Genomic DNA, 23861 nt, shown 5'->3' with positions numbered 1-23861 from the left:
GCCAGAACCCGATGTTAAAATAACGTTGACACAACCGTTTTAAGGTGCGATTTGTGCACTGTTACATTAAAGAGCAGAAAAAAACGAAATCAACATTGACACTATGTTACGCAAGCCAGGTTTATCAACAGTGCATCAGCGCATCATTTTCACGTTGCTGAAACGCGTTGAGATAGTGTCTCAACGCGTTTTCACTGTGAATCCGCAGCGCTGATTTTACTCTTATTCAACGTGAATTACAGCTGCTGTGATGATTAAAATCACACTTCAGAACACGTTCCGCCATTTTAACCACGCATTCCGTTCCACACATTTAGTGAAGTTAATCCACACTCTCAATTTTTCTAATCGTTCAAGATTTAGTTAAATAATTACAAATTAATTTAAATTAAGTTAAATGGGACCTAAGCACCAAGTGAAAAGCCCATTTGTTGTCGTGCTGTTCCCGAATGAAAACTCTGTTGAGGCAATCCCGTCATCTCTTCTGTTCGATAACGAAACAAAGTGTAAATGGCCAAAGAAGGTCACTCCGGCTTTTAGTAATAAGAAAAAGGACAAAGCATTAAGGCCTGGCTCGGATTGGGATGATTACGATTGTCGAGTTTTAGGACGATTTGGTAGTTTTCAATGTTATTTATTCAATTGATTTAATTAATAATAATTTTGGTAACTTATTTTATATAGCTACATATGAGGAGGCCACTGATGGATTGAAATTAGCTGAAGCTATGTCAGATATCGAAACTAAATCAGATCAGCAACAGCATAGGACCAGAAAAAGAATTGCTTCTCGGCCATCCCCAAAATCAAATTCGTCAGCCGGATCAGATGAGGAGGAGGAAATACCGGTCATTTTGAATCCTAGTGTTGTGGTCTCAGCCGAAGATGATGCCGACTTTAGCCCAGAAAGCATTGTTGAGCCGGATGGAAATTTTCTTGGTAATTTTTTTGCTGTTCAATGATATATTAAAAGTATATTATCGCTAAAACCTGATGAATTGTTATTTAGTACCGCCAAGTGTTTCGGTCGCTCCTTCAATAACCGTGGCTCCAGCTTATCAAGTCGCGGGGGATCATCAACAATTTCAGCAGTCCTCTCAAACCATTCTTTTGAATTTGGATGGTTCATTTAATTTAAATTCTCAAAATACGGCCCTTTCACACCCAGCAACAGTTTCTATCCCTGTGCCAGGGCCATATACAACCAGCAGTGGAGACTTAACTTTGGGTAAAATTGTATAACTATAATCGATTTTTGAAACAATTAACCTATTGTTTTATTACTTGGTGTAAACTAGTTTATTTGTAATTTCAGGATTTCAGCAGGTTGTTATCAATCATCTTGCAGCAATTGAGAAGGAACAGAAAGATATTCGGGGGCTTCTAACAGAGATTAAAAGGAATCAAGAGTCAGGAGTGTCGCCAATTGCTAGGCCTGTGCTGGATTTCTCTACTCTTCCTCGATTTCCATTAAATAACGAGGGAGAACTTGGCGCCTTTGAGACACGACTTCAACTTGTGGATGAATACAATTTATTTGTAATTGCTTAATAGTTCAATTTAGTTCAAATCAAGTGTAATTTAATTAATGGTGGATCATTTTATATTTCATCGTTAATTTAACAGGTAGAATATTTGATTGGAATTGGAGGAAATGACCTCAAGGAAACAGTGACAGAAATCTTAAAACGTGTTTTCAGTAAAGAAGTGAGAATTCAACTGAGCTACACTGGAAAGGGGCTGAACAAAATCTCATACTCTTCGTTTATCAAAATTAATGACGCTTTAATCGGTGAGTATAAACCCTACATGTAAAAATATATATGCTTTTGAGTTACCCTACTAATTAGTAACATTTTTATTTTGCAGCGGCAACTAGACGAAACAGAAAACTTGTAAATTCATTAGGAGGAATCACAGAAATTCAGATCAAGCAAATCATTATGGACAAACTTCGTTTCAGTCGTAAATAACTATTGTGTGGCATTTTATAATATTGTCTATGAAGATTATAAATTTATAGTAGGAATTATGTCAGCGAGTAGAAATAGAAGACGGATAATTCAATCAAATGTTATGAAAATACAACAGGAAATTCACGATAAGGTGTTAGCTCAATCTAATGTTTCCGAAGAAATAGAGCAGCCTGCTTTAATGTTGGAAGAAGATGAAGTAGGGTCAAACTGTCAGATATTTTTACAACCAAATTCTAAATTAAATGAGGTCCCATTAATTTTAAATTCTAATCTAGTTGAGGGTGACGAATTAGAAGTTGACTTAAAAGACAGGTTAGCTAATTGGGCAGTACAGCATAATATTACGTCAACTGCCATTGATGATCTTTTGGGCATTTTATCTGCACATGTGACAGGTTCTAATTTACCAAAATGTGCTAAGGGTTTAGTGGGGACTCCAAAAAATTATGAAATTAGCGAGATTCAGGGTGGTTCATATCATCATTTTGGGCTGAAACAAAAATTGTTATTCTTATCTAAGGTGTTTACAATACCAAGGGATGGAGTGCTTTGGATAATCCTAGGAATTGATGGATTACCAATTAGTAAATCTAGCAAAAAACAATTTTGGCCAATTCTAGGGCGATGTATCAACGTAGCGAATAATGTCCCATTTTTAATTGGTTTATATTACAGCGATAATAGCAAACCTGTGGATGTCAGCGAGTTTCTCCAACCATTTGTAACAGAATTTAAGAAACTGTCACAGGAAGGAATAAGAATTAATGGTATTCTTTATCAAGTTAGACTACAGTGCATAGTTGCAGATGCCCCGGCAAGAAATCTTATTAAGCAAACTTCAGCATTTAATGGTTATAATGGTTGTGACCGTTGCATTGATAAAGGCGTATGGTTAGGTCGCGTGGTATTTAAAAATTTACAAGCGGATTTAAGGTCAGATATTGGATTTGTTGGGCAGGAGGACGCCAATCATCATGTAGGTATTTCCCCATTAATTGGGCTAGGCGTTGGCATGGTTTCTGGGGTTGTTCTTGATTACATGCACCTTATTTGTTTGGGAGTTGTTAAAAAGCTATTGAAATGCTGGAAAAGAGGACCCATGCACAAGGAAGGGAAGTATACAATATATGAAATTTCAGATAGACTGATTCAACTTAGAAAATTTGTTTGCTCGGAGTTTAATAGGAAGCCAAGGCCACTCTCGGAGTTGGAGTTTTGGAAGGCGACAGAGCTCCGAAATTTCTTGTTGTATTTTGGCCCATTTGCTTTAAAGGGTTTACTTAGTTCTGAAAAATATGAGCATTTTATGGCTTTAAGTATTGCAACAAGAATTTTGCTTTCAAATAATCGTAATTGGTATAATTACGCCCGACATTTAATGTTTGAGTTTACAAAAAATATTGGTAAGCTATATCATGATCAATTTTTGGTTTACAATGTTCATTCGCTAATTCATTTAACGGACGATGCTGATAAGTTTGGGTCGTTGGAAAAGGTCAACGCTTTTGCTTTTGAAAATAGTATGCAGTCTTTGAAGAAAATGTTGAGGGGTAAGAGTCGTCATCTTCCACAAGTTATTAGGCGGGTGATAGAGTTAGAAAAGTCTAATGTTTCAAACACAACGTTTAGGATCGAAAACAATCTCCATATATCAAAAAAAATTAACGATCGTGGTTGTATTCTAAAAACTGGTTGTGTTGTGATTGTTGTTAAGAAAAGTGAAAATGATTTTGTTGTGAGAAAGTTTAAAGGACAATCAGAGTATTTTACTAAGCCTTGTAAGGGTTCCAAATTTATGATTCAAAAGGTATTTAATTTAGCTTTCCGTTCAACAACTATAACTCAATCTGAAATAAGATGTAAAGTTATGTTATTTCCTATTAGTGCAGATAACTCTTTTTTCTGTGTCCCGTTATGCGAAGAGTAAAAGAAGTTTTAATATTTAATGTCTTAGTATAATAAGTTAGATATAATAGATATTTAATATTTAATGGATAGTTTTAATTTTGTTCATGAAAATAATATTGTTATTCATTTTGTTTTTGGGTACGATATGAATAAATAAATTCATGAGAAAAATAACATTTTTGTACATGATTTTAACGTGCAACCACCCTGTACTGCGCACCGTGCAAGCATAAACATTGTGACAACGATAAGCCAATGTTACACTTTGTTGCAATGCACGGCCAAGTCAAGTTTCACCAATGTTGATAACATGCTGTAGCCACGACCGGGCACAGTGCTCACACCATTATGCTCCGCCCTCTTTGTAACATTAAACTAACACGCTTTAGGCGGACATCATACGTAGTGCATCAACACTGTTGATCTAACGTTATTGTAACGTTCGGGTTCTAGTTGGGTGGATTTTTGGAAATAGTGGAAATTTTAGTCGGAAATCAATGCCATAAACTAAATTTTAAAAAATTGAATGTAGATTTAACTTTTATTCCGAGATAGCAAGAATATTAATACTGAAATTTTTTTAGACTTCACAAACAATAATTTGATCACATGCATTTTGTACGTATGCATTTATCTACATACATAATTCGTGACACTTCTTTTTCACCACGTGGACTTGTTATTCACCTTACTCTTGCCATGCTTGCCCTTTCCCATTTTCCCACTGGGATGGTTGTTTGGTCCAAATTTTTCTACCTGATGCGACGCCTTTGCCTTGGGATGAGCCTGCTTGTTCATCGAGGACACGGTACCCTTCGTGTGGGGGAGGAGGATGTACTCGTGGTTCGGGAGATGCCCATTGTTCGCATTGTTGTTGCTCTTGACGGAGGACGCTTTCGAAACCTGACGAGATTTTGACTTGACTTCTTGCCCTTGAAGTCTCCTATGTTCCGATAAGAAGGACCGGATGTCGTCCGTCATCATGTTGTCGACAGTATCTTGTAGGGCATTCTTCTTTGTGGAAGGTTGTTGAGCTGATGGTTCTTCCACAAGGGTTTCCGATATCCTAAGATTTTTCAGGTTTTCGGTAATTACTTCTTGCAAATTGGAACTTTGAGAAAAGGGACCGGAATTTGTGGAAATTGGAACCGGAAGTGGAGGCATCGCTTTTGTAATGGCGGACGGGTCGTGGTGATAATTATTTTTTGTGGTGGTGGTGGTAGTGTCGCTACTGCCAAACATGAAATGTTCTCTAGGATTTAGTGGAGGTTCGGCGTACGGTCCACTTTTTCGCATTTCGATGGAACACGCACCACTGGCAGGATCGCAGTCATTATTTTGCGGGAAGGAGTGGTTGTTTTCTTGGGCGACGTTTTCTCCTTGTTCGGCGACAGAAGTTTCGCCGATAGTATTTGGATGTGACGCTGCGGAAGAGAAAGTTGGAAGTTGGACGCTCTCTCTTTCCTTCAAGACGACCCTGTAATTTCAATTTTACTGATTTTCTTCAATGAATTACGTCACAGATTTGTACAAATTTATCAAAAATTGCAAAAATTTGTCGATAAGCTAACTATAGTTAACTACGAAAATAGGTATCTAAATATTACGGGGCGCCGAAAATCTTTAAAGAGTCGACTTCCACTTTATGGTAGCCGGATGGTCGCCATGTTGTCGACATTACATCGGCGATAAATATTTGCAGATTTGTGACCAAATTGAAACCTCCGGCACGGAGTTCGATGGCTCTTTCGCCAGTCAGGTCGTCTGGACAGAGGCTGCGAAAAAAATGTATTGATATAATTTTGCACATATGCAAATATTGGCATTTATTCCTCCAAAACCTCTTACGTCACTTCCTGCGACGGTGCGAGTTGTCCAGCGACCTGAAAGTCCAGGATTTTGGGATGATTGGCGAAAAAACGGAGAACTTTAGGACCACTGTCGGCCTTGGCTTTTATAATGAACGAGTGGAGCTGCAGATGTAAAAAAAAATGTCAAATTTTATCCAGAATTTTTCATAAGTTTTACAAAAATTACGATCAATTTCTCCTTGAAGGTGTAAACGAGCAGTAATTTTCCCGACCCTTTTCCTGAAATGAGTTTCTTTCCCGAGAGGAACGAGTCGAAGGAGGATGGGGACAAGTCGTTAATCACACGACACCCGGTCGTCTCCAGGAAGGAGGTCACTTCCGACACGGGTCCGACGTCTGGTAAGGAAGCCATCTGTTTAGCCAGAAAGTTTTCGTCCGTACTCCGAGCAAAACCACGATGGCGATGCTCTGCTTCGGCGAAAAGGATCTTATCGTCGAGCAGTTGGGGTTGGGCGCCCTGGGAAATGATTTACAGGAGGAGTAATCATTTAGCAGTGATATTTCTGATGGATAATCCCTTATCTGACCTGGAGTTGGTCTAAAATTTCCATATTTCGATACAGCACAAAGAGTGGAACGCCTTTGAGGTTGTGTCGCATCGCAGTTTCGAAACATTGATCCGCGTCCACCTTGAGAAATAGGACGGACGGGTATTTCATGGCGAGAGAGACGATCGTCCCCTCCATCTTTTTGCAAGGGCCGCACCACGTGGTAAAAAAGTCTACGACGACCAAGTCATTCCCGGCGGAGGAAAGACGCCCTTCGAAATCTTGGTCGTCCGATACGGTTTTTAAATTTGACATTGTGAAATTTTGAGGGGATCTAATTAACTATTTTTTTACGGGTAGTTTGAGATATTAATTACGAATTCATAGTTCAATGTTCCATTCTCTCGTAACCAATAGAGCCACGATGGCTAGACTTTAAGTATCCAGGTAACGTTAGTGTCCCTCCCTAGGCATGTAGAGTGGCGTGTCATATCTCATTTCGTACTATGCAAATTGGAAAAGCATCTCAAATTATTTGCTAAATCAGCGTTTTTTCTTTAATCTAAGAACAATGTACATAAGTATCGAATTATCGACAATTATTTAATAACGTGTTATGACCTCCTGAATTAACAGCGTGGACAATGGGGGAGTGTCCCATATATTGATATTGCCGTCATAAAAATTCTCTACTGTGTACTGCGTCGCATGTGTATTTGTATTACAGCATATGGCGAAAAGCATTAAAATCATACCACATGAATCATGTGACATGATAACTCGTGGACCATCTGCTAATTCGGTGTCGTTTGCCATGTTTGACAACCATTTTTTCATTCATCTTTCCCGATTTCGGATGAAAATGGTGACATCAGAGCATGTTCTGCTTCAGAAAGTGGACAAAGATATAGCTTAGGTTAATGTTCCAGTTTTCATTCAGAATTATTTAGTGACCAGAGGACAAAACTGATCAACTTACTCTCAACAACTCGCAAAAATCTCAATTTCCCCAATTGTCACAGATCTGCATATTCGCACAATCATGACAAAGACACCCTTTTCCTACATCTACAACCCATCCTCATCAGCCCCCCGTCAGACCTACAAGGAAATTTACCTCGCCAAAAAGTCGTCCCCCCTCAAAAACTCGAACATGGAGGACGCCCCTGCCCCCCACACGTTGGATACCACACCTCCACACCTCATCCTCAAAACTACGCTCGCCCCACTTTTCCGCCTAGCCAAATACATTGGAAACTTCCCAATCCACATTGACGAGGATGGCGTCGCCTCATTTCGCCTTGGACAATTCGCCTTTGGTCTCTACATTTTCTGGTGCATGGTTTTCATCGGACTTTCGGCCTACTATTCTCGTACGTTTTGTAAAAAAAAGTTGATTCTCAAATACAAATTAGTAGTCTAAAATAATTCATATTTAATTGAGTGTGAATTTTGCCGGAAATTTGGAATCAAAATTTTGCTCAGTTTTCAGAATATGCAAAGCTAAACCATGTTACATTACTTGTAGTAGCACTCGCACACTATTTTCAATTGATGAAAATTAAAAACGTGTAAAAAGTAGATTTTAAAATAGTCTAAAATAATTGAGTGTAAATTTTGCCGGATATTTGGTATCAAAATTTTGCCCAGTTTTCAAAATATGCAAAGCTTGAAATAACTGCATATTAAATTACTTGTAGCACTCTATCTCCAATTGATGAAAGTGACAAACGTGTAAAAAGTTGATTCTAAAATAGTCTGAAATAATTGAGTGTGAATTTTGGCTAAAATTTGGTATCAAAATTTTGCCCAGTTTTCAAAATTTGCAATTACTTGTAGCCCTCTATCTGCAATTGATGAAATCGGAAAACGCTCTTGGGGACCGACGCCAAACCGTCCAGTCGATTCACATCATAGCAAAATATCTCTTCGTCTCAGGCCAATTTATCGCCACGGTCATGACCTTGTTAGGAATTCCCCGCTTGGCACGAAGAACGACCTCGCTGTACAATCGGCTTAATGTGATCGTGACCTCGCTGGTAGATCGAGGTGGGGTCACTGCATCGCTAAACTTTCGGAGGATCTACAGATCAGCACGGCTGGGAGCCGCGTCGTGGTTCATTATTGTGGTTTGTTCCTTGTATTTGTGGTGGAAATCATTTCGTGGCTATTTCAAGGAAAAGTTTAGCGATCGTGATGAATGGGAGTATTATGGGGTCGTTGGGGGCGCTTGGTGGCTCGCAATCTTAATTGCAACCCATGTCATCCCAAGCTTTCTGTTTATGGGGTTGGCCAGTGTTATCCGGGGTATGAATTTATGATATGATACTTTTCGATGAGTTGCATGCTTATTTTGCAAAATTTATAAAATCTATGTACATGCTGCACGGATACGAAGTGTACAACTATGATAAATATGTATACTTCATATACTAAGTTTGCACAAATGATACATCGCAATTTGTCATTTCTGCTAAATCTTGTCAAATTTTCAAACGTACTTTGAAAATTTTGGAAAATTTTAGAAAATTGTGGAAATGCAAAGTCATTTCTTACGTAACAAATAATAATGAATGAATACAAGAAAATATAAAGAAACATTCGTTATTATTTGTGTCAATTTACTAATTGTGCCATGCTTAAAATTTCCCAGCCGCGTATCGCTCCATCCACAAGGAGAAATTGGCCTCTCAGCCAGATAAGGTGGGGATCCAATTTGTCTCCGACCTGAGCAAGCTGCCCCTCCTCCTCGACCTCTTTGCTCGATTAAATTCCGAGCTAAATCGGCTCGGCGATATATTTGGACGATACTTAATCATCGAGATGACCGCTTTCTTTACAGCCATACTCACAAACAGTTTTGCCGTGCTGACCGGGTTCGAAAAGGGAACGGTGACATGGGAGACGACGAGGTACATATATGTGAAAATATTCAAATTAATTATGATAACATCTTATCCTCTCGTAATAATGCTATCTTGAATAACCAGTATCACTGTGATTATCAACGTTGTTTGGTTTGTGGTACTGTGCGAGACCGGGGAGACGGTGGGGAGGGAGGTAAACAATCCACTCTATTAAGTTAATTAATGCAAATTTAATCTAAATTTTCAAAAAAACCTTATTCCATAAAGCAACAAAGATGTCTGCAATCGTTGAAGGCATGGGTCGCTAGAAATGGGATTGGTGGGAATAACGTCGAAGTAAATATTTACTTTATGATAAGATGTTATTTAATAGCCTTATCTTGATTGAATTAATCTTGTATTTTTTGTCACTAATCGTAAATTAATACATATGAACAGGGCACATTTTTCGTCACAACGCTGCTCGATGACGAAGTTCGAGGTGTTTCTGCAGCGAATTACTTTCGAATTAGGAGAACCCTTTCCACCGAGGTCTTGACTAATACATAATAATAACTTAGCAATTCATTGATAACAGCTTGTCAATTCCTTTGTACAGGCGGTAGGAGCTATCGTGATGTATCTCATTGTAATGTTGCAATTCAAGACGACTGAATGAGGAAAAGTGGATTTATTAGTGGATAAATTAAATAATTAGTAGTAAGTGGAGTGATTGAAATAAAATGAATTATTTAACGGATAAAATGACAAAATTTGCATGATTTCCAATTTGCATAATCACGAACGAAGCTGCATTTGTTCATCATTTGAAAGGTTGTTAGAAAATGAGACAGTCGCGCAAATACAGTTTACGGCGTCTGACAAGTAGAAAGTACACGCAGTTTTCATCGAAAACAACAAAGTAAATAATTAAACTTTAATTATTAAATAACTATTGTTAAGTAAATTGATACAGTGAATAGCACAAAAGTAAGTAATGCTTATACTATCACTACATAGTAGTGTGGATTATCTTTTACGCTAAATAATAGTTCGCAAACTTACCCAGCAAATAAATAGAATTTATTTCCCAAGAATCTTGGGCCAAGGCCAAGATATATAAATATTTTTTAGCAAATTATTTGTTTTGTTAACGAGTGAAACCTTCGAAGTTCGAACTATTTTGAAACTTAAATACAAAATAAATATCTCCTCCAATTCGCATCCGGCTGCAAGAGGAGTTCCAATAATTTGTAACCAAACCCAATCAATTTGATTTATTTGTCTATATTTATTTGTTCATTGTTTTGATAAATCAATTTGATTTTGCACATTCTCGTGCTAAATTTCAATTAATAAGTCAAGCTTTAATTTAACGCTTGATTTGCTAATCAAATTGGCATTAAAGCGACAGACAAGATAATTATCAAATTAATTACTCCGTTCTTCATTGATTCATTATTCTGTTTATATAAATTAGGTATGCCCCGTGGTGGTGGTCGCCGTAAGCAATCTCTCCAACACTACGACGAGGACGACGACGACGTGGCAGCAGATATGGCGTTTGGCGACGATGGTGTTGAAATGAGCGATTCTCAAGTCGTGGAGGAAATATCGCCCCCAGTGGATGAGGACGGAGAGGAGATTTACATTGTGGAGAAGATTCTCGATAAGCGCATCATTGATGGAAAGACACAATATTATCTGAAGTGGCAGGGATACAGCTCGTAAGATCTAATTTTATTTTTTAATGAATTTATGTTGGTAATAAGTGCGTTTAATCTTGTAAATTTAGCGAATTTGATACATGGGAGCCCGAAGAAAACTTGGAATGTGAGGAGCTCATGGAAGAATTCGAAAAGAATTGGAGCGTAAGAGTTGACATTATAAAAAAATTATTCAGATTTGCTTATTTTATATATTGTGCTATTAGGAAAAGCAGAAGCGTGGCTTCGACCGTGGCCTTCGCGCCGAACGAATCGTGACCGTCATCTACGACAATAAGGATCCATCCAAAGAAGAAATGGGGGTAAAATTTCCCCCAAAGCCAACCTTCGCTATCGTCAAGTGGAAAAATTGTGACGATGCGGACATCGTTCCGATTGAAGCTTGTGCTGAAAAGATTCCACAACTGCTCATTAAATATTACGAAGATCGCAGAGTTGGACTCATGACCCCGGAAATGGTCAAAATTGACATTGCACAAGATAACGAAAATTTGAGGTCGAAAGGACTCGAGGTGGATGAGGATGAGGATGAGCTGATGCCGACGTTACAACCATTTTCTTAAAAGTTTCGATATGAGAATTTATGCTGTAAATTGGTAGTTTTATAAATGAGGTTCTGACTTTTGTTTAAACAAGTCTAATTAAGATTATGAGTATAGAATAATCAAAATTCATTGCTACATTAATACAAATAAAAATTAAACATTAATTATGTATTGTGCATTACTTACGTAACTTTTTTTTACCAAATGAAAGCAAGCTTTGGATTATCAAAAGTTCTTTTGAAATAATTAAAGCATCACAAGTTTAGATTAAGTGAAAACCAATAAATATTTATTCCAACAAGAATCAATCAATTTTCTAAATTTTTTTTCGATTTTTATAACAACGTAGTTATCAATGAGATAACAAGTATGAAGACGTATTAATAATCTGGTTAGAGTTACGAGTGGTGAAAGTAACTAATTTATAGAGTCAGATTGTAAGGTGACTGGCAGATCGAGAATTTAGGATTAAAGCTCGAATGGAATAAAGGTAAACTATACAGCAAATCAAAACATCAACCTGCGACGACAAGAAATAAAACCGAGGAATAAACCTAATTAATCAGGTAAATATTAACCAGAGTATGGTGGGGGCTCGTAGGCTGGAGGTTGGTAGCTTGGTTGATAAGCCGGTGGTGAGTAGCTTGGTTGATAAGCTGGTGGTGAGTAGCTTGGTTCATAGCTAGGTTGATAAGCTGGTGGTGAGTAGCTGGGCTGATAGCTTGGCTGATAGGTAGGCTCGTAGCTCAGCGGCTGGTACGATGGTGGACTATAACTCGGTTGATAAGCTGGTGGAGAGTAGCTTGGTTGATAAGCTGGAGGGCTGTAGCTTGGCTCATAGTTTGGCGCCTGGTAAGCTGGTGGAGAGTAGCTTGGTTGATAAGCCGGGGGGCTGTAGGATGGCTCGTAACTTGGCGGCTGGTAAGCTGGTGGAGAGTAGCTGGGCTGGTACGCAGGCTGGTAGCTTGGTTCGTAGCTAGGTGGCTGATAAGCTGGTTGATAGCTTGGTGGCTGATAAGATGGTTGGTAACTTGGTTGATAGCTTGGTGGCTGATAAGCTGGTTGATAACTGGCTTGGTACTGCACATTGGGCTCAGGATAGTAAGTCTTGGGCGCAGGGCAGGACTCGTCAATCACATTTTGCCAGAACAGATCTTCAATCGCATCCACCACCTGGTACGATACCTTGGTCGCCGTTATCGGATTGGATTGGTAGTCTTGTTTCTGATAGCCATAGCCGTACGAGGGTTCAGGATATTTGGAGCAGGTCGTTGCTTTGTGGACGATGGCGTACAGTACTGCGCGTTGACGGTACTGTTTGGGCTGAGCTTGGTTGGCGCTGCAAAAAAAACACATTAAAATATAATAAACGTTGAGTTGACTTTAATAACACATTTTAGAAAATCTATCTCCACTTACGTAATATCCTTCTGGTAATAACTGCTCTGATAGCCAGGATAAGTCGCATAGTATGTATTTGGACTGTACCCATAGCCATAAGAAGACTGGTAACTTTCGTAATTGTTGTACCCAGCTTCGTATCCGTATTTCTCGGGAACCAGGCAGAAGATAGCAGCCCCCTTGTCAGCAACGCAGGCATCGTAACCGTCCACACCGACGAAGCAGACGTCTTCATCCTGATATGACTTGTACCCGTATCCGTAGGACTGTGACTTTGGTTGTTGGTAGCCATAACCGTATGATGGGCACTTGATCTCCTTGACCTTGGCGCGTCGCTCGACCTTGGATTGGTCATAGTAGCCGTAGTATTCCTGGTAGTACTGGGGTTTCTGGTAGGCTGGCGTATAGCTTGGTGGTTGGTACCCGTATCCTCCGTATTGCTGGGCAGGGTAGGAAGATTCTTGTTGTTCAGTTGCAGGGGGATGCTGTAACATAATGAAAGAAACCCAGTTAAAATTGAGGCAATTTCGTATTCAGTTTGGAAATTCGCACAGTGAAATTGAGTTGCTTACATTTTGAAGTTGAGTAGCCTGTGATCCGTACCATCCGACGACCCAACATTCCGAATAAGCAGGGGGTGCATAGCTCGGTTGGTAGCTATAGCTGGGCTGATAGCTTGGTGGAGAGTAGCTTGGAGTGTAGCTTGGTGGGGAGTAGCTTGGTGGGGAGTAGCTTGGAGTGTAGCTTGGCGGTTGGTAACCGTACCCACCTTGTCCCGCTTGTCGTCGGTACCTCGGTTGGTAAGAGGGAGGAGAATAGCTGGGCTGATAGCTTGGCTGATATGAAGGCTCATAACTAGGAGGTTGATAAGCTGGTGGAGAGTAGCTTGGTTGATAAGCAGGAGGGCTATAACTTGGTGGACTGTAAGCTGGTGGTGAATAGTATTGTTGGTAGTAGGTTGGAAGACAAATGTGTCTATGTGCAGGGTACTTGTCGTTGATAAGGTTTCCTTGATTAATCTGGAGAACAAGTAGTTTGGAGTCCGAGCCGCCATAGCTGTACGAGGATGATGCGTAATCATATGACACCGGGAAGGAGTCGCAGATCCTAAACTCAGTGTTTCTGTAGGGCTCGTACTCGTTGTAGTTGGAGAGCACATCCCAGTCGTCGATCCGAACGCGATATTTATCCGTCGACCCGTAGATGCAGGAGCGATCCGTGAGAACGAATGATTTGTGAATTTTGACCCCTTGACAGACAAAGTTCTGGAATCAGATATAATCATCACAAATTAATACTTTAACAATCTTTGGCAAGTAAAAAAACGAGCATGACAATTATGAAATATTTATTACATTGTATTCATCCGTGATTTGAACCACCCATGGGTATTTGCCGAACGGTGCGATATCCTTCGAGGCTTGATAGAAGTCATCATTCGTGGCCGGAACGACCCCGCAATGAATCGATACATTCAACTCCTTGTACTGCAAAATCGCAAAAAATATCGACCCCAATATAAATTAGCAAGCCAGACTAACAAAATAAATATTTTTAAAATGTCCAGTTATCACTTACAGTGATGGCATCGTAATTATCGTACTCTTGGTAGTACGTTGGCTTGGGAGAATAAGATGGTTGGTAGCTGTAGCTGGGTTGATAACTTGGCTGATAACTCGGTGGAGAATAGCTGGGTGTAGGGTAGCTGACCGGGTAGCTAGGCTCATAGCTTGGTTGGTAAGACGGCTGATAGCTTGGTTGATAAGAGGGCTGATAGCTCGGTTCGTATGAAGGAGGCGTATAGCTCGGCTCGTAAGAGGGCTGATAAGCTGGTGGGGAATAGCTTGGTTGATAAACCGGGGGGCTGTAGCTTGGCTCATAACTTGGCGCCTGATACGATGGTGGACTGTAACTTGGGGGGCTGTAGTATGTTGGCGCTGGGCTGTACGCTGGAGGACTGTAGCTCGGCTGATAAGATGGAGCAGGGCTATAGCTGGGTTGGTAAGCTGGTGGAGAATAGCTTGGCTCATAACTAGGAGGCTGGTAGGAGGGGGTGTAACTGGGCTCATAGCTCGGAGCTGAGTACGCCGGTTCATACGACGGCTGGTATGTAGGCTCGTATGCGGGTGGTTGGTAATAACTGGATTGCGCTCCTAAAACAGTAATTAAAACAAAATTGGTGTCGAATTTCAAAACCAAAAATAAGAAACACGGAAAATTCCAAAATCTGAAACCTCGTAGAAAAATAACCGTAAGTTTCCTTACCCATCACAGGTCCAGTTACGGCAGCAGGGACTAGGCTGGACACGACTAGGACGGCAGCAAGCAGCCTGTTTTGCGTCGACGACTCCCGTATCCTCCCCATTTTCGGGGCGTTGATGGAGTAAACTAAAAACTAAACGGAAACTATCTTCGGCTCAGTCCTTACGTTCGGATATCGGTGCGCGTCGAGCAGACCAGATTCACCAGACTGACTGAGAGTGGCCTTCCAAATTTGGGTTGTATTTATACCCTTGGTTCATTAAGGTGGACGCTTATGCAGGACTGAGAGACAATGCAAATGCAAAGTCGACAGTCTGATTTAACTAGATTAGGTATGTGACTGGGTGTATGGAGCTACATATCTTTAGTTAACTATTCTTGACTGGAAACTGATCACAGAGGTCAACAGTCCCAAAATTGAGCTTCAATGTCATATTCTACTTAAAACAAAAAATATACATAAATTGGCTTTATTTAACAAATATCTCAACTATTTCATATGAATGCCTTTCATAATTTCGTAAAAAGGGGTGAGAGGAAGTCGTGCTTCTTCAGTGGATTCGAAAATTGGATCTGTAAATAAATCAGATCAAATAATCAAGACCATTACAACTACAGAATCAGTTATGACTCAACCATTCAAAAGAAATGAAATCATCATGTACAGACTTTGCCTCAACTAACTCTACTATGCAGACCGAGTCATTTAACTATCGGTGAGAAGTTGATAATAATTTTGTATGAAAACTTGAAGGTAGATGATTTAGTCGGAGTTTAACAGTCTCTGACTACTCGATTAGAATTAAGAAAGCCATGCACACTTACGTATCTCATTCCTATCCAGACACTCTGAAGCTATCAACATTTGAATAACTTGGAAAAGTCTGTCCAGCGCAATGTCGATCTGGTGGAAAGATGTGAGCGATGCTGACGACCCGGCAGCTAAGATCTTTTCTCGTTTAACTCTCAAATCTTGAATCAAGGTCATCACTGGAGGAATAACCTAGAAAATAGAGCAATATGCGAGTAATGAAAACCGGAAATGCTGAAGGGTTAATTTATAATTATGGCTAGAGTGTACCTGCAACTGTGCCCCTTTTCCACCCCGTTCTATCGCAGAAATCAAAGCGTAATGCAATCTGGATTCGTCATCTTCGCTGTTAATGACCCATTTAAACATTTCTGATGAACAATAATAACATCAAATTAGTAACAAAACTCACATCGTTCATGTCAATTTTTCTAATTTCCGTTGTACCAAATATAGCTGAAAGTGGGGGAATGAAGCAAACTGCTGGTGTACTTTCGATCCATCTCGTTATTTGGGTAATTAATCGTTTAGGTGGAGCTGTAAATAGAAGAAATAAAGGAAAATACTTAGGAATTTTGTAACCCAATTTCTTCAGCATAAAAGCATGTATACAATAATGTAACACATGATGAGTGCAACATACTTATAAATATATACGCTGCACTTAAAGGTAACGTGTTAACCAAACGAATATTCAGATTACTGAACTCTTATGTAACACAAATTCTTCCGAATTCATCTCAAGCCAAAGCCTTAGGTTTTGCATATCAAACACTGAGTAATATTCAACGTAGAATGGTAGATAGACAATGATCATTCTCAATGGTATGTAATAATTCTAGCTCGTTTCTAATGAAAAATACATATGAAATACTCACCAGTATTTCTGAAACTTTTTCCAATCGCAATGAGCATCGCGGCCGTAAAAAGTGGAGCTTTTTTCGGTAAATCGTCATATTTTTCAGGATTCTCATCCGTCACTAAATCTTTTGTCACGTCGCCAGCAAGATATAACACGGCAGGGTTGTCAAGTCCAGCATTCTTGAAAAATTGAAAATATACATCTTAGATTATAAAATTTTGATTATGAAAAATTGTCTGCCATGAAATTAATGAAAATTTACCATGACCCAGAATCCAATACATTGAAGGACATACTCATTACGAAACGCCATGGCGAGTGAGGTCACTGAGCTAAGAATTAAAAGGGGAACGTCGCCATCTGAAAGTATTATTCGACAAAATATTAAAATAAGCATGCTACCAATAATATAATGAATTATTAACTAACTGTAGTAATTTGAAGTGTAAAAATAAGTATTGAACAGTTCCTGGCGATCTACATCGTTTCGACAAGAGGTCAAATGACTCAATATGATTTCTGCCAGTCCCAACTTTTGAACGGTTGTCAGTCTCTGCGTAGCAAGATAAGATAGTCACACTTTAAGTTTAACTGAAAACTACGCAACTATCAATCCAATCAAAACTCACCGTATTTTTAAGGTCTCGACTACTTAAAAGGTTGAATATCAGTTTGTTTACTATATCAATTACTCCTTCTGGGGTCCATTTCCTTTTCTGTGCTTTTAATGAGTAATACATCTGATCTGAATATACAAGATTTTCAAATTAATCGCAAATTTAACTTATTTTTAGTATGAAAAAATTCATTATTACCAATTTGCTGAATGGCTTCTTTTGTATTGTTTGGAAATTCGGGCCACATAAGTGTCTGCATTACTCCGACCCCGGCGACGGGCACACCCACTGTCGCAATTCCAGGGGGGAGATCGCTTATCATGCGGTGGTTCATTGTGTACACGAGAAAATAGTTAATTTTTAATCTTCAATTTTATTTATTATAATAAATCACTCTCCTCAGCTGTGTGTGCTGTGTTTTATTTATGCAGCAGAAACCGCATAAACGTGAAAAAAACCGCTTATACTTGTAAACTATGTAAAAATACATTCCTTACAAAGTTTTTCATAGAGAATTTTGAAATGACGGAACACTTTCAAAACTTGGCAATTTTTTTGAATTGTGATTTTACTAATTTAATTAAGTACGTCAAATGTATGCATGCTTATTTTTTGTAGTATTTAACTATTTAGTTGATTCGTTGTGTAAATTTCATGCTCAAAGGCATAACTATTACATGATCTTAGATCATTGATCTACGAGATTTCATAACAAATATGTAAAATTTCGTATTTTCTTAAAGATAAGTTTCAATCCGAGTAAGTGAAAACTAATGATAAGCAGACTTGTAAAATATTTGTGTTTGGCAAAACGAATAAAAATCTGATATGTACACATTACAAAGTCATGCCAAGTTGTTTACTATTTACAAAATCATACCTACCAAATTCATGCTGGTTAAATAAGACGAGAATAATTCAAAAAGTAGGCCACCGACCTAAATTAGACTGCGAATTTTTTTCTGCTAACTTTTAGAACTCTGTCTATCCACCGTTTGTACGGGGTCGAGAGCTTCTCTGATTTTGAATTGTCGTCATTAATACAAATCTGGCGATATTCTTACCTATGCTTTTCCTCGTCGTGTTCTATTAGAATGTTGTTAGTTAAAGAAATAGCGTCGTATTTTTTTACCGTGATGATCTGCATAGTAAAATAGCACTGCGAGTGCAATAACTTCCACCAACCATAAAAAAAATAGCAGGGAAGAGATTTTACAAAGGTTTGGTGGTGGTTCTTCACTTGTTGTAGACTTGTAGCAAAAAAAACTTGTTATACATTATCAGACACCAAATTTTTTGTGCTGCATGCAATTTGTGAGTTATTAACAGGTAAGAATGCAAAGTACAGTCACCTCGTGTAGCGTCTCAGGTATGCAACATCGGAAAAGACAACGAATTGCAGATGCGTTTTTGCCCTCATGAAAATTTTAAATGGAAATGGAAGTTCCATGAAAATGCTAAATTGAGAGCAGCGTCTGAAATTCATCTTAAAACATAGCGTCATTTGCTTTAATTTTCCATTTTTGGAATAACGGGAGTATAATTGTCAATGATGATGTTTTCTGATTTTAGCAGATTTGAAATTGAGCACTCACGTTTGACTGCCATTTTCAATTAGCAAAAAATGAATCCCCCAATTTTCTCAGTATTCCTAACTCTGCTCGTCCCGTTAATTGTTTCTTCTGAACACAAGGTTTCCCTCAGGTCAGACGTTATAGTCGAAGGGATAACTGCTTATCCATCCTGGTACATTAGCGAACCGACCAGCAGTACGACGCAGACTCCGACTTTATATCGAATCGATGGGGCCTTGTACCCAGCCGCCCTTATCGGTCCGGTCACCCACGGCCCAGATCCAGAATACACAAAGGACACAACCCTTCGACTCAATGGGTATATACTAATACAATACATAATTAACTAACCAATTAAGCTAACACTTGAAGTAAATAATTTTTCAGCCAGGTCTACAACATTAAAGAATCCGGTCGACTCAGTCGTGGCGATTCATACCTACCGGGAAATTCTGGCGACGATGGTGGCTTATCCGATGGCGACGACGACGACACAACTCCAGCCCCAATCCAAGGTGCCATAGATTATGTTCTCCTCCCACTCATTTTTATAGCCATTGGTGGACCGATCTTCGTTATCATGTACATCGTAATGGCCTCCATTGAGTTCAAACTAACCCCAAATGTGCAGGTATTTTCTTTTAAAAATTTGCATATTTGTCAAAAAACATATTGCCATATTTTATCCGCAGTTGAGAGAGGAGCGATCCCTCAACAACCGGAAGCACACTTATTTCAACCTCCAGACGCTGTACGCCGAGGGGGCGAAACCCTTCATGGAGCTCGTGGGGCGTGCCTTTGAGGATGAGAGTTGTCAGGAGCGGATTGCTTGTGAGATGGGGTCGTGGTCACGCGGCCTGAGAGAAATGTCGCCTGGATTGTTCGACTATACGGAAGGATTTGGTCGAATGCTGGTTCCGTCACGTTTTTCAAAGAGTTATGACGCCTACATGACATCCATTCGAAAGGACGGGGGATATAACAATTGTCTCAATTTTAATTTTACCTGCTTTACAAAATAAATTTTATCACACAAATTTTCAGAGTAAAAATCATCCCCAATTTTTTGTCAACGATAACTTATCGTCGATAAGTCAAGGTCGAACTACCATGAATTCACATGCAAATGCCAGACAAACTCTAAAAATCATCCCCAATTTTTTGTCAACGACAACTTATCGTCGATAAGTCGAGGTCGAACCACCATGAATTCACTTCACATGCAAATGCAAGACAAACTCTGGTTAAATGCATATGAGAAAAAAATGAGAACCGGCATCAAACTCAACCGACTCGCCAGCTGAGAAAGTTGCAAATCAAAGCAAGAGACAAAATAATTAAATAAATCATCAACTTATAATTAATTAAAATGATCCGATCATTTTTTAAAGTGACGAGCGAATGGACAGTTCTTCGACGATATTTGGTTTCCGCAAAGGATATTCCTCGTAAGTTGAATGAACCCTTTAAATCTTAATTAAATATGTACGTTAAATGATAACATTATAGAAATTCCACAATTGACGTTTTCCCAAGTAAAAGATGAGCTTGATAAGAAAAACACAGTGCTTATCGATGTCCGAGAAAAGGGTGAATTAAGTTCAGATGGAAAAATTAAGGAATCATACAACATTCCATGTAATAAAATAAAATCTACTATGCATGCAAAATTGATTACGGATTATCAATTTGATAAGTGCATTGTCATTTTAACAATTAGTGGGCGAGGTAGAATCAGCGTTTCACCTGGATGAGGCGAATTTCAGAAAATTGTACGGTTTCGATAAGCCTCTACCGTCACAGAAGAATTTGAATTTGATCATTCACTGTAAAGCTGGCGTGCGGGCGATGAAAGCGGCCGTCGTACTTAATCTGGCTGGGTATCAAAATGTCAGGTAAGGATTTCGAAAAAATTTCTATTTAACAAGATTTTAATCAAACTTTTAAATTGCTTTAAAAGGGTTTATGACGGAATTTTGGACTGGTTATCGAATGGAGGCGAAGTTGTCAAGAAGTGATATTATCCACAATTTAAGTAATATGGTGCTAGTCAAATTATTTACTAAATTAGTTAAGCAGCACTTATCTTTATGCAAAATTAATTCTTATATAAATTCAGGTCAAAGTTAAATATTTATTATTCTCTATATTCTCATTGAATACAATCAAGCGTTACTTATGCAAATATATATTGGATACCTCTCTTTATTAAAACTGTCTCACTCTACTATTGTGCTGAAACTGTTGTAAATTTCCTCCCGGAAATGGTAAAAATGGTACGATCGGGACTGACACTCCCCTCTTAAGTTTCCTATTTTTCTTATTGGGAACTATAAATACTGGAGGACTGATGGGATGTCCCATATTAAAGTTGGCATAATTTCTATAACCTCCCCACTGATTTTGATTTTGTTGTGGTTGTGGTGGAGGTGGGGGCGGATTCTGGTAAAGAATTTCCTCCCCATTGTTGGCGTTCTTATCTTGTTCTTCTGAAGAAGTGTGTCCCTTATTGTTCTCTCCGTGGTGAAAGTCTGCCTCCTTTCCTTGTGGTCGTGACCCATTCTCGGAATATCCGGGCATTTGATCTTCCATTTTTCCATTATTATTATTCGGTGCCGTCGGACTGCTCCAATTCGCCTTAAGATTACTTTCCCATCCACCGTAGTCTTCATGCTCGTCGTCGCCACCGCCACCACGGTCCCCCCATCCCCACCCACCAGATCCCACGCTACTCCCTTCGTTTCCATTGTCCCAACCCCACCCATTATCGTTGTGGTGGTAGTGGTGATGATCTAAAAAAACAAAGTAGACATTTTTTACCGAAAAAATAACAAAAAAACGTTATAGTTGTACGATATCACGACTTACACTTACCGACTTGATGCTTATGTCCCCCTCCCCACCCTCCTCCGCTATGACCCCTCTGATGACCACCTCCGTGATGACCTCCGTGATGATGCTGCGGCCTCCACCCCCACGCCCATCCCCAACCTATCGGTTTCTTTAACTTGATATGTTTATGCTTCTGAAAGACGAGGACGGGTTTATACGAGACGACCTTTTTGTACCCCACGCCCACGCCGAAGAGGGGTTTAACAGGGTATTTATGGTGATGTTTTCCCCACCCCTTCCCACCCGAAGTGCCAGTCGTGTTGTAAATCGCGATAAGGGTGGCAAACGCTAACTGTACAAGAAAAACTAACTAATTAGTTGGGTACTTATCATTAAAAATGATTTAAAACTTACCAGCTTCGAAACATCCATCCTTCTTCCTTTCGTCCCTACCTCACTTTAAACCGTTTGCATACTTGCAAATAATAATAATGATAATAATAATCGATAACTAACCACAAACCAAAAAAATTCTTCTCGTGTCGTGAATAAATACAGATTCGTTGCGCCCAAAAGCGTGCTGTTGACCACTTGACGTTTTTCTCCCGACTGATCCATGTCAAGTAAACGATGCATCTTTTTAGACTTTTTTGTTATCATCGTGTCACTTTTACTTTCTTCCTCCTTCCTCCTCCTCCTCCTCGTCAGGAGAACAAAACCTTGGTCAACAACGTGCCTTAGTAGTAAATACGTAAGTACATAAAGAGATGAATTCAATTTTCAGAAGGGAAGCAAGTAAGCAACCAAACCGCAGAAGCAGATTTCCCTTTCTTTCTGCTACATGAGCTTGTTTATGCCAATATTGTCCTCGGCAAGGCATCACCGTAAGAAGAAAAATAGTCGCCATGATCTAAGGATTATCGAATGATATGCATATACTTACCTGTCATGACGAGGAGGGTACCCCATAGATTTGTGATAATAATGAATTCATCACTCACAACAAAAAAGAGAATAGATGAACATTCATCATCACAAATGTGACTCATGTCATGTCGTAAAGCGTTAATTGTGTCCGTTTTTTTTAATGAAAATGTAGCCAGATTTGCGTCCAATTAAGCATATTTTTGAGATTCGTGTAGTGTACTGTATTCTCAACCGGAAATTGTGATTCTTAATTTCCATCTTTTTTTCCCTGCTTAAATCAAGATTTAGTAAAATGCATATGGCACAAAGTGATTACTTATTCGTACTGCACCCAATTTAATTATTCTTCTTATTTTTAGTCGGAGGTAATTCTCTTTAGGAAAATTAATGCATGTAACATCTGTCAAATCGATCTCCTCCTCTCTTCTAGAAAGCGACCACTTCGAATCGTATTCAACTTTATGGAACAAAGTAAACTGCAATCTCATCGCTAAATTCAATCCCATAGACTTTTATCTGTATCATTATGTTAATAAATTTTTTGAATGAAAAAAAAAGTGTAAATATTTCAAATATGAATACGGAATTTCCGTATTCTGTCGAAATAAAGATTAATGTGCATGCATACATAAATGATAAGTATGATATGATATGCATGCATTATTTGCGGTGGTGGAGAGCGTAGTGTAGTGAAACAAGTATCATTTTGTACGATTTTAGATTTACGCACAGATAATGCATGTGAATACATGAAATTATGCATGCCAAGATTTTATAACAGGAGTCGAGATACATATCTAAATTAGTGAATAGTGCTAATTTTTTGAGGGATTTTGCCGTTATCAAATCCACCATTAATTTGGCGAGAAATGAATAAATGAAGGTGTTTTTATGTAAGGAAATTATTTATAACAACAATTTTGAATTAATGGATTATGAATGATTGAGAATTGAAATAGTTATTATTATTATTAGAGTCGTTAAGATTGAATTAAAATGCATTCAAAATTTTTGCATAATTTTAAGTGAGATAGGTTACTTTCGTTTTCTTTCAGTCTGGTGATTTAACATGTCCCGAGATAACGAGAGTTATTCAATAATCTTGCTAATTTTCTTAGTAATTTACCCTGACTAGATTTTGCAATTTAATGAAATGTTACAGGTATTTATTTGTGTTGCGGTTTGGTATTGAATTTGAAAATGATTTTTTTTTG

General features: G+C 38.8%; 8 protein-coding genes across 11 annotated transcripts; 4 read left to right on the top strand and 4 right to left on the bottom strand.

Annotated features, from left to right (window-relative positions):
• The first annotated feature begins 1075 nt into the window (after nucleotides 1-1075).
• On the top strand, nucleotides 1076-3661 carry LOC118434673. Its single transcript, XM_035848729.1, has 3 exons — nucleotides 1076-1228; nucleotides 1316-3526; nucleotides 3606-3661. Exons 2-3 carry the CDS (start codon nucleotides 2032-2034, stop codon nucleotides 3659-3661), a joined length of 1551 nt encoding a protein of 516 aa, XP_035704622.1. The 5' UTR covers nucleotides 1076-1228; nucleotides 1316-2031.
• Nucleotides 3662-4547: 886 nt separating this feature from the next.
• Nucleotides 4548-6586, bottom strand: LOC118434672. The gene is made up of 5 exons (XM_035848728.1): nucleotides 6283-6586; nucleotides 5922-6212; nucleotides 5733-5857; nucleotides 5492-5659; nucleotides 4548-5361 (listed from the first exon to the last, which is right to left on the bottom strand). Exons 1-5 carry the CDS (start codon nucleotides 6556-6558, stop codon nucleotides 4548-4550), a joined length of 1674 nt encoding a protein of 557 aa, XP_035704621.1. The 5' UTR covers nucleotides 6559-6586.
• Nucleotides 6587-9887: 3301 nt separating this feature from the next.
• LOC110845272 (chromobox protein homolog 1) lies at nucleotides 9888-11928 on the top strand. Of its 3 annotated transcripts, none has more exons than XM_022091665.2 (4): nucleotides 9888-10011; nucleotides 10570-10816; nucleotides 10885-10960; nucleotides 11023-11928. In XM_022091665.2, exons 2-4 carry the CDS (start codon nucleotides 10572-10574, stop codon nucleotides 11377-11379), a joined length of 678 nt encoding a protein of 225 aa, XP_021947357.1. In that variant the 5' UTR covers nucleotides 9888-10011; nucleotides 10570-10571; the 3' UTR covers nucleotides 11380-11928. The 3 variants fall into 3 exon arrangements, with proteins under 3 accessions (XP_021947357.1, XP_021947355.1, XP_021947356.1); XM_022091663.2 differs by having other exon boundaries at nucleotides 9931-10079; XM_022091664.2 differs by having other exon boundaries at nucleotides 9949-10342.
• Nucleotides 11629-15252, bottom strand: LOC110845270 (adhesive plaque matrix protein). The gene is made up of 6 exons (XM_022091661.2): nucleotides 15028-15252; nucleotides 14341-14915; nucleotides 14118-14249; nucleotides 13335-14027; nucleotides 12781-13247; nucleotides 11629-12700 (listed from the first exon to the last, which is right to left on the bottom strand). Exons 1-6 carry the CDS (start codon nucleotides 15125-15127, stop codon nucleotides 11935-11937), a joined length of 2733 nt encoding a protein of 910 aa, XP_021947353.1. The 5' UTR covers nucleotides 15128-15252; the 3' UTR covers nucleotides 11629-11934.
• Nucleotides 15253-15464: 212 nt separating this feature from the next.
• LOC110845271 lies at nucleotides 15465-18476 on the bottom strand. Of its 2 annotated transcripts, XM_035848819.1 has the most exons (10): nucleotides 18379-18476; nucleotides 17513-17628; nucleotides 17327-17442; nucleotides 17127-17250; nucleotides 16960-17057; nucleotides 16714-16876; nucleotides 16283-16372; nucleotides 16106-16206; nucleotides 15850-16027; nucleotides 15465-15597 (listed from the first exon to the last, which is right to left on the bottom strand). In XM_035848819.1, exons 1-10 carry the CDS (start codon nucleotides 18459-18461, stop codon nucleotides 15515-15517), a joined length of 1152 nt encoding a protein of 383 aa, XP_035704712.1. In that variant the 5' UTR covers nucleotides 18462-18476; the 3' UTR covers nucleotides 15465-15514. The 2 variants fall into 2 exon arrangements, with proteins under 2 accessions (XP_035704712.1, XP_021947354.1); XM_022091662.2 differs by lacking the exon at nucleotides 18379-18476 and having other exon boundaries at nucleotides 17513-18131.
• A 111-nt stretch (nucleotides 18477-18587) lies between these two features.
• On the top strand, nucleotides 18588-19925 carry LOC110845051. Its single transcript, XM_022091406.2, has 3 exons — nucleotides 18588-19207; nucleotides 19276-19519; nucleotides 19581-19925. The coding sequence occupies exons 1-3, from the start codon at nucleotides 18939-18941 to the stop codon at nucleotides 19908-19910; spliced, it is 843 nt and encodes a 280-aa protein (XP_021947098.1). The 5' UTR covers nucleotides 18588-18938; the 3' UTR covers nucleotides 19911-19925.
• Nucleotides 19926-20160: 235 nt separating this feature from the next.
• Nucleotides 20161-21073, top strand: LOC110844338 (rhodanese domain-containing protein CG4456). The gene is made up of 4 exons (XM_022090515.2): nucleotides 20161-20336; nucleotides 20398-20526; nucleotides 20609-20783; nucleotides 20849-21073. Exons 1-4 carry the CDS (start codon nucleotides 20258-20260, stop codon nucleotides 20904-20906), a joined length of 441 nt encoding a protein of 146 aa, XP_021946207.1. The 5' UTR covers nucleotides 20161-20257; the 3' UTR covers nucleotides 20907-21073.
• Nucleotides 21003-22369, bottom strand: LOC110844336 (heterogeneous nuclear ribonucleoprotein 87F). The gene is made up of 3 exons (XM_022090514.2): nucleotides 22135-22369; nucleotides 21763-22072; nucleotides 21003-21680 (listed from the first exon to the last, which is right to left on the bottom strand). Exons 1-3 carry the CDS (start codon nucleotides 22150-22152, stop codon nucleotides 21097-21099), a joined length of 912 nt encoding a protein of 303 aa, XP_021946206.1. The 5' UTR covers nucleotides 22153-22369; the 3' UTR covers nucleotides 21003-21096.
• Nucleotides 22370-23861: the final 1492 nt, after the last annotated feature.

The sequence above is a fragment of the Folsomia candida genome, unplaced genomic scaffold, assembly GCF_002217175.1.
Source record: "Folsomia candida strain VU population unplaced genomic scaffold, ASM221717v1 Fcan01_Sc002, whole genome shotgun sequence".
Taxonomy (NCBI): Eukaryota; Metazoa; Arthropoda; class Collembola; order Entomobryomorpha; family Isotomidae; genus Folsomia; species Folsomia candida.
The sequence above is the reverse complement of the archived record's forward strand: the minus strand, read 5'-3'. Positions and strand labels throughout refer to the sequence as shown.

What these genes read in the sequence shown, in the direction of transcription:
- LOC118434672 (XM_035848728.1), bottom strand. Translation starts at nt 6,558, where the DNA reads ATGTCAAATTTAAAAACCGTATCGGACGACCAAGATTTCGAAGGGCGT. An exon ending in CCTTCAAGGAGAAATTGATC is followed by an intron (nt 5,858 to 5,921) that starts GTAATTTTTGTA and finishes TTACATCTGCAG; the next exon opens with CTCCACTCGTTCATTATAAA. An exon ending in TTAAAGATTTTCGGCGCCCC is followed by an intron (nt 5,362 to 5,491) that starts GTAATATTTAGA and finishes TTGAAATTACAG; the next exon opens with GGTCGTCTTGAAGGAAAGAG.
- LOC110845272 (XM_022091665.2), top strand. Translation starts at nt 10,572, where the DNA reads ATGCCCCGTGGTGGTGGTCGCCGTAAGCAATCTCTCCAACACTACGAC. An exon ending in AAGTGGCAGGGATACAGCTC is followed by an intron (nt 10,817 to 10,884) that starts GTAAGATCTAAT and finishes TTGTAAATTTAG; the next exon opens with CGAATTTGATACATGGGAGC. An exon ending in AATTCGAAAAGAATTGGAGC is followed by an intron (nt 10,961 to 11,022) that starts GTAAGAGTTGAC and finishes TTGTGCTATTAG; the next exon opens with GAAAAGCAGAAGCGTGGCTT.
- LOC118434673 (XM_035848729.1), top strand. Translation starts at nt 2,032, where the DNA reads ATGTCAGCGAGTAGAAATAGAAGACGGATAATTCAATCAAATGTTATG. An exon ending in TTTGAAGAAAATGTTGAGGG is followed by an intron (nt 3,527 to 3,605) that starts GTAAGAGTCGTC and finishes CACAACGTTTAG; the next exon opens with GATCGAAAACAATCTCCATA.
- LOC110845271 (XM_035848819.1), bottom strand. Translation starts at nt 18,461, where the DNA reads ATGCAGATCATCACGGTAAAAAAATACGACGCTATTTCTTTAACTAAC. An exon ending in CCCACTTTCAGCTATATTTG is followed by an intron (nt 16,207 to 16,282) that starts GTACAACGGAAA and finishes ATTGTTCATCAG; the next exon opens with AAATGTTTAAATGGGTCATT. An exon ending in GAAAAGGGGCACAGTTGCAG is followed by an intron (nt 16,028 to 16,105) that starts GTACACTCTAGC and finishes TCTATTTTCTAG; the next exon opens with GTTATTCCTCCAGTGATGAC.
- LOC110845270 (XM_022091661.2), bottom strand. Translation starts at nt 15,127, where the DNA reads ATGGGGAGGATACGGGAGTCGTCGACGCAAAACAGGCTGCTTGCTGCC. An exon ending in ATAATTACGATGCCATCACT is followed by an intron (nt 14,250 to 14,340) that starts GTAAGTGATAAC and finishes GCGATTTTGCAG; the next exon opens with TACAAGGAGTTGAATGTATC. An exon ending in TATTACCAGAAGGATATTAC is followed by an intron (nt 12,701 to 12,780) that starts GTAAGTGGAGAT and finishes TTTTTTTTGCAG; the next exon opens with CGCCAACCAAGCTCAGCCCA.
- LOC110844336 (XM_022090514.2), bottom strand. An exon ending in GGGACATAAGCATCAAGTCG is followed by an intron (nt 21,681 to 21,762) that starts GTAAGTGTAAGT and finishes TTGTTTTTTTAG; the next exon opens with ATCATCACCACTACCACCAC.
- LOC110845051 (XM_022091406.2), top strand. Translation starts at nt 18,939, where the DNA reads ATGAATCCCCCAATTTTCTCAGTATTCCTAACTCTGCTCGTCCCGTTA. An exon ending in ACAACCCTTCGACTCAATGG is followed by an intron (nt 19,208 to 19,275) that starts GTATATACTAAT and finishes ATAATTTTTCAG; the next exon opens with CCAGGTCTACAACATTAAAG. An exon ending in AACTAACCCCAAATGTGCAG is followed by an intron (nt 19,520 to 19,580) that starts GTATTTTCTTTT and finishes TTTTATCCGCAG; the next exon opens with TTGAGAGAGGAGCGATCCCT.
- LOC110844338 (XM_022090515.2), top strand. Translation starts at nt 20,258, where the DNA reads ATGATCCGATCATTTTTTAAAGTGACGAGCGAATGGACAGTTCTTCGA. An exon ending in TTCCGCAAAGGATATTCCTC is followed by an intron (nt 20,337 to 20,397) that starts GTAAGTTGAATG and finishes ATAACATTATAG; the next exon opens with AAATTCCACAATTGACGTTT. An exon ending in GGAATCATACAACATTCCAT is followed by an intron (nt 20,527 to 20,608) that starts GTAATAAAATAA and finishes TTTAACAATTAG; the next exon opens with TGGGCGAGGTAGAATCAGCG.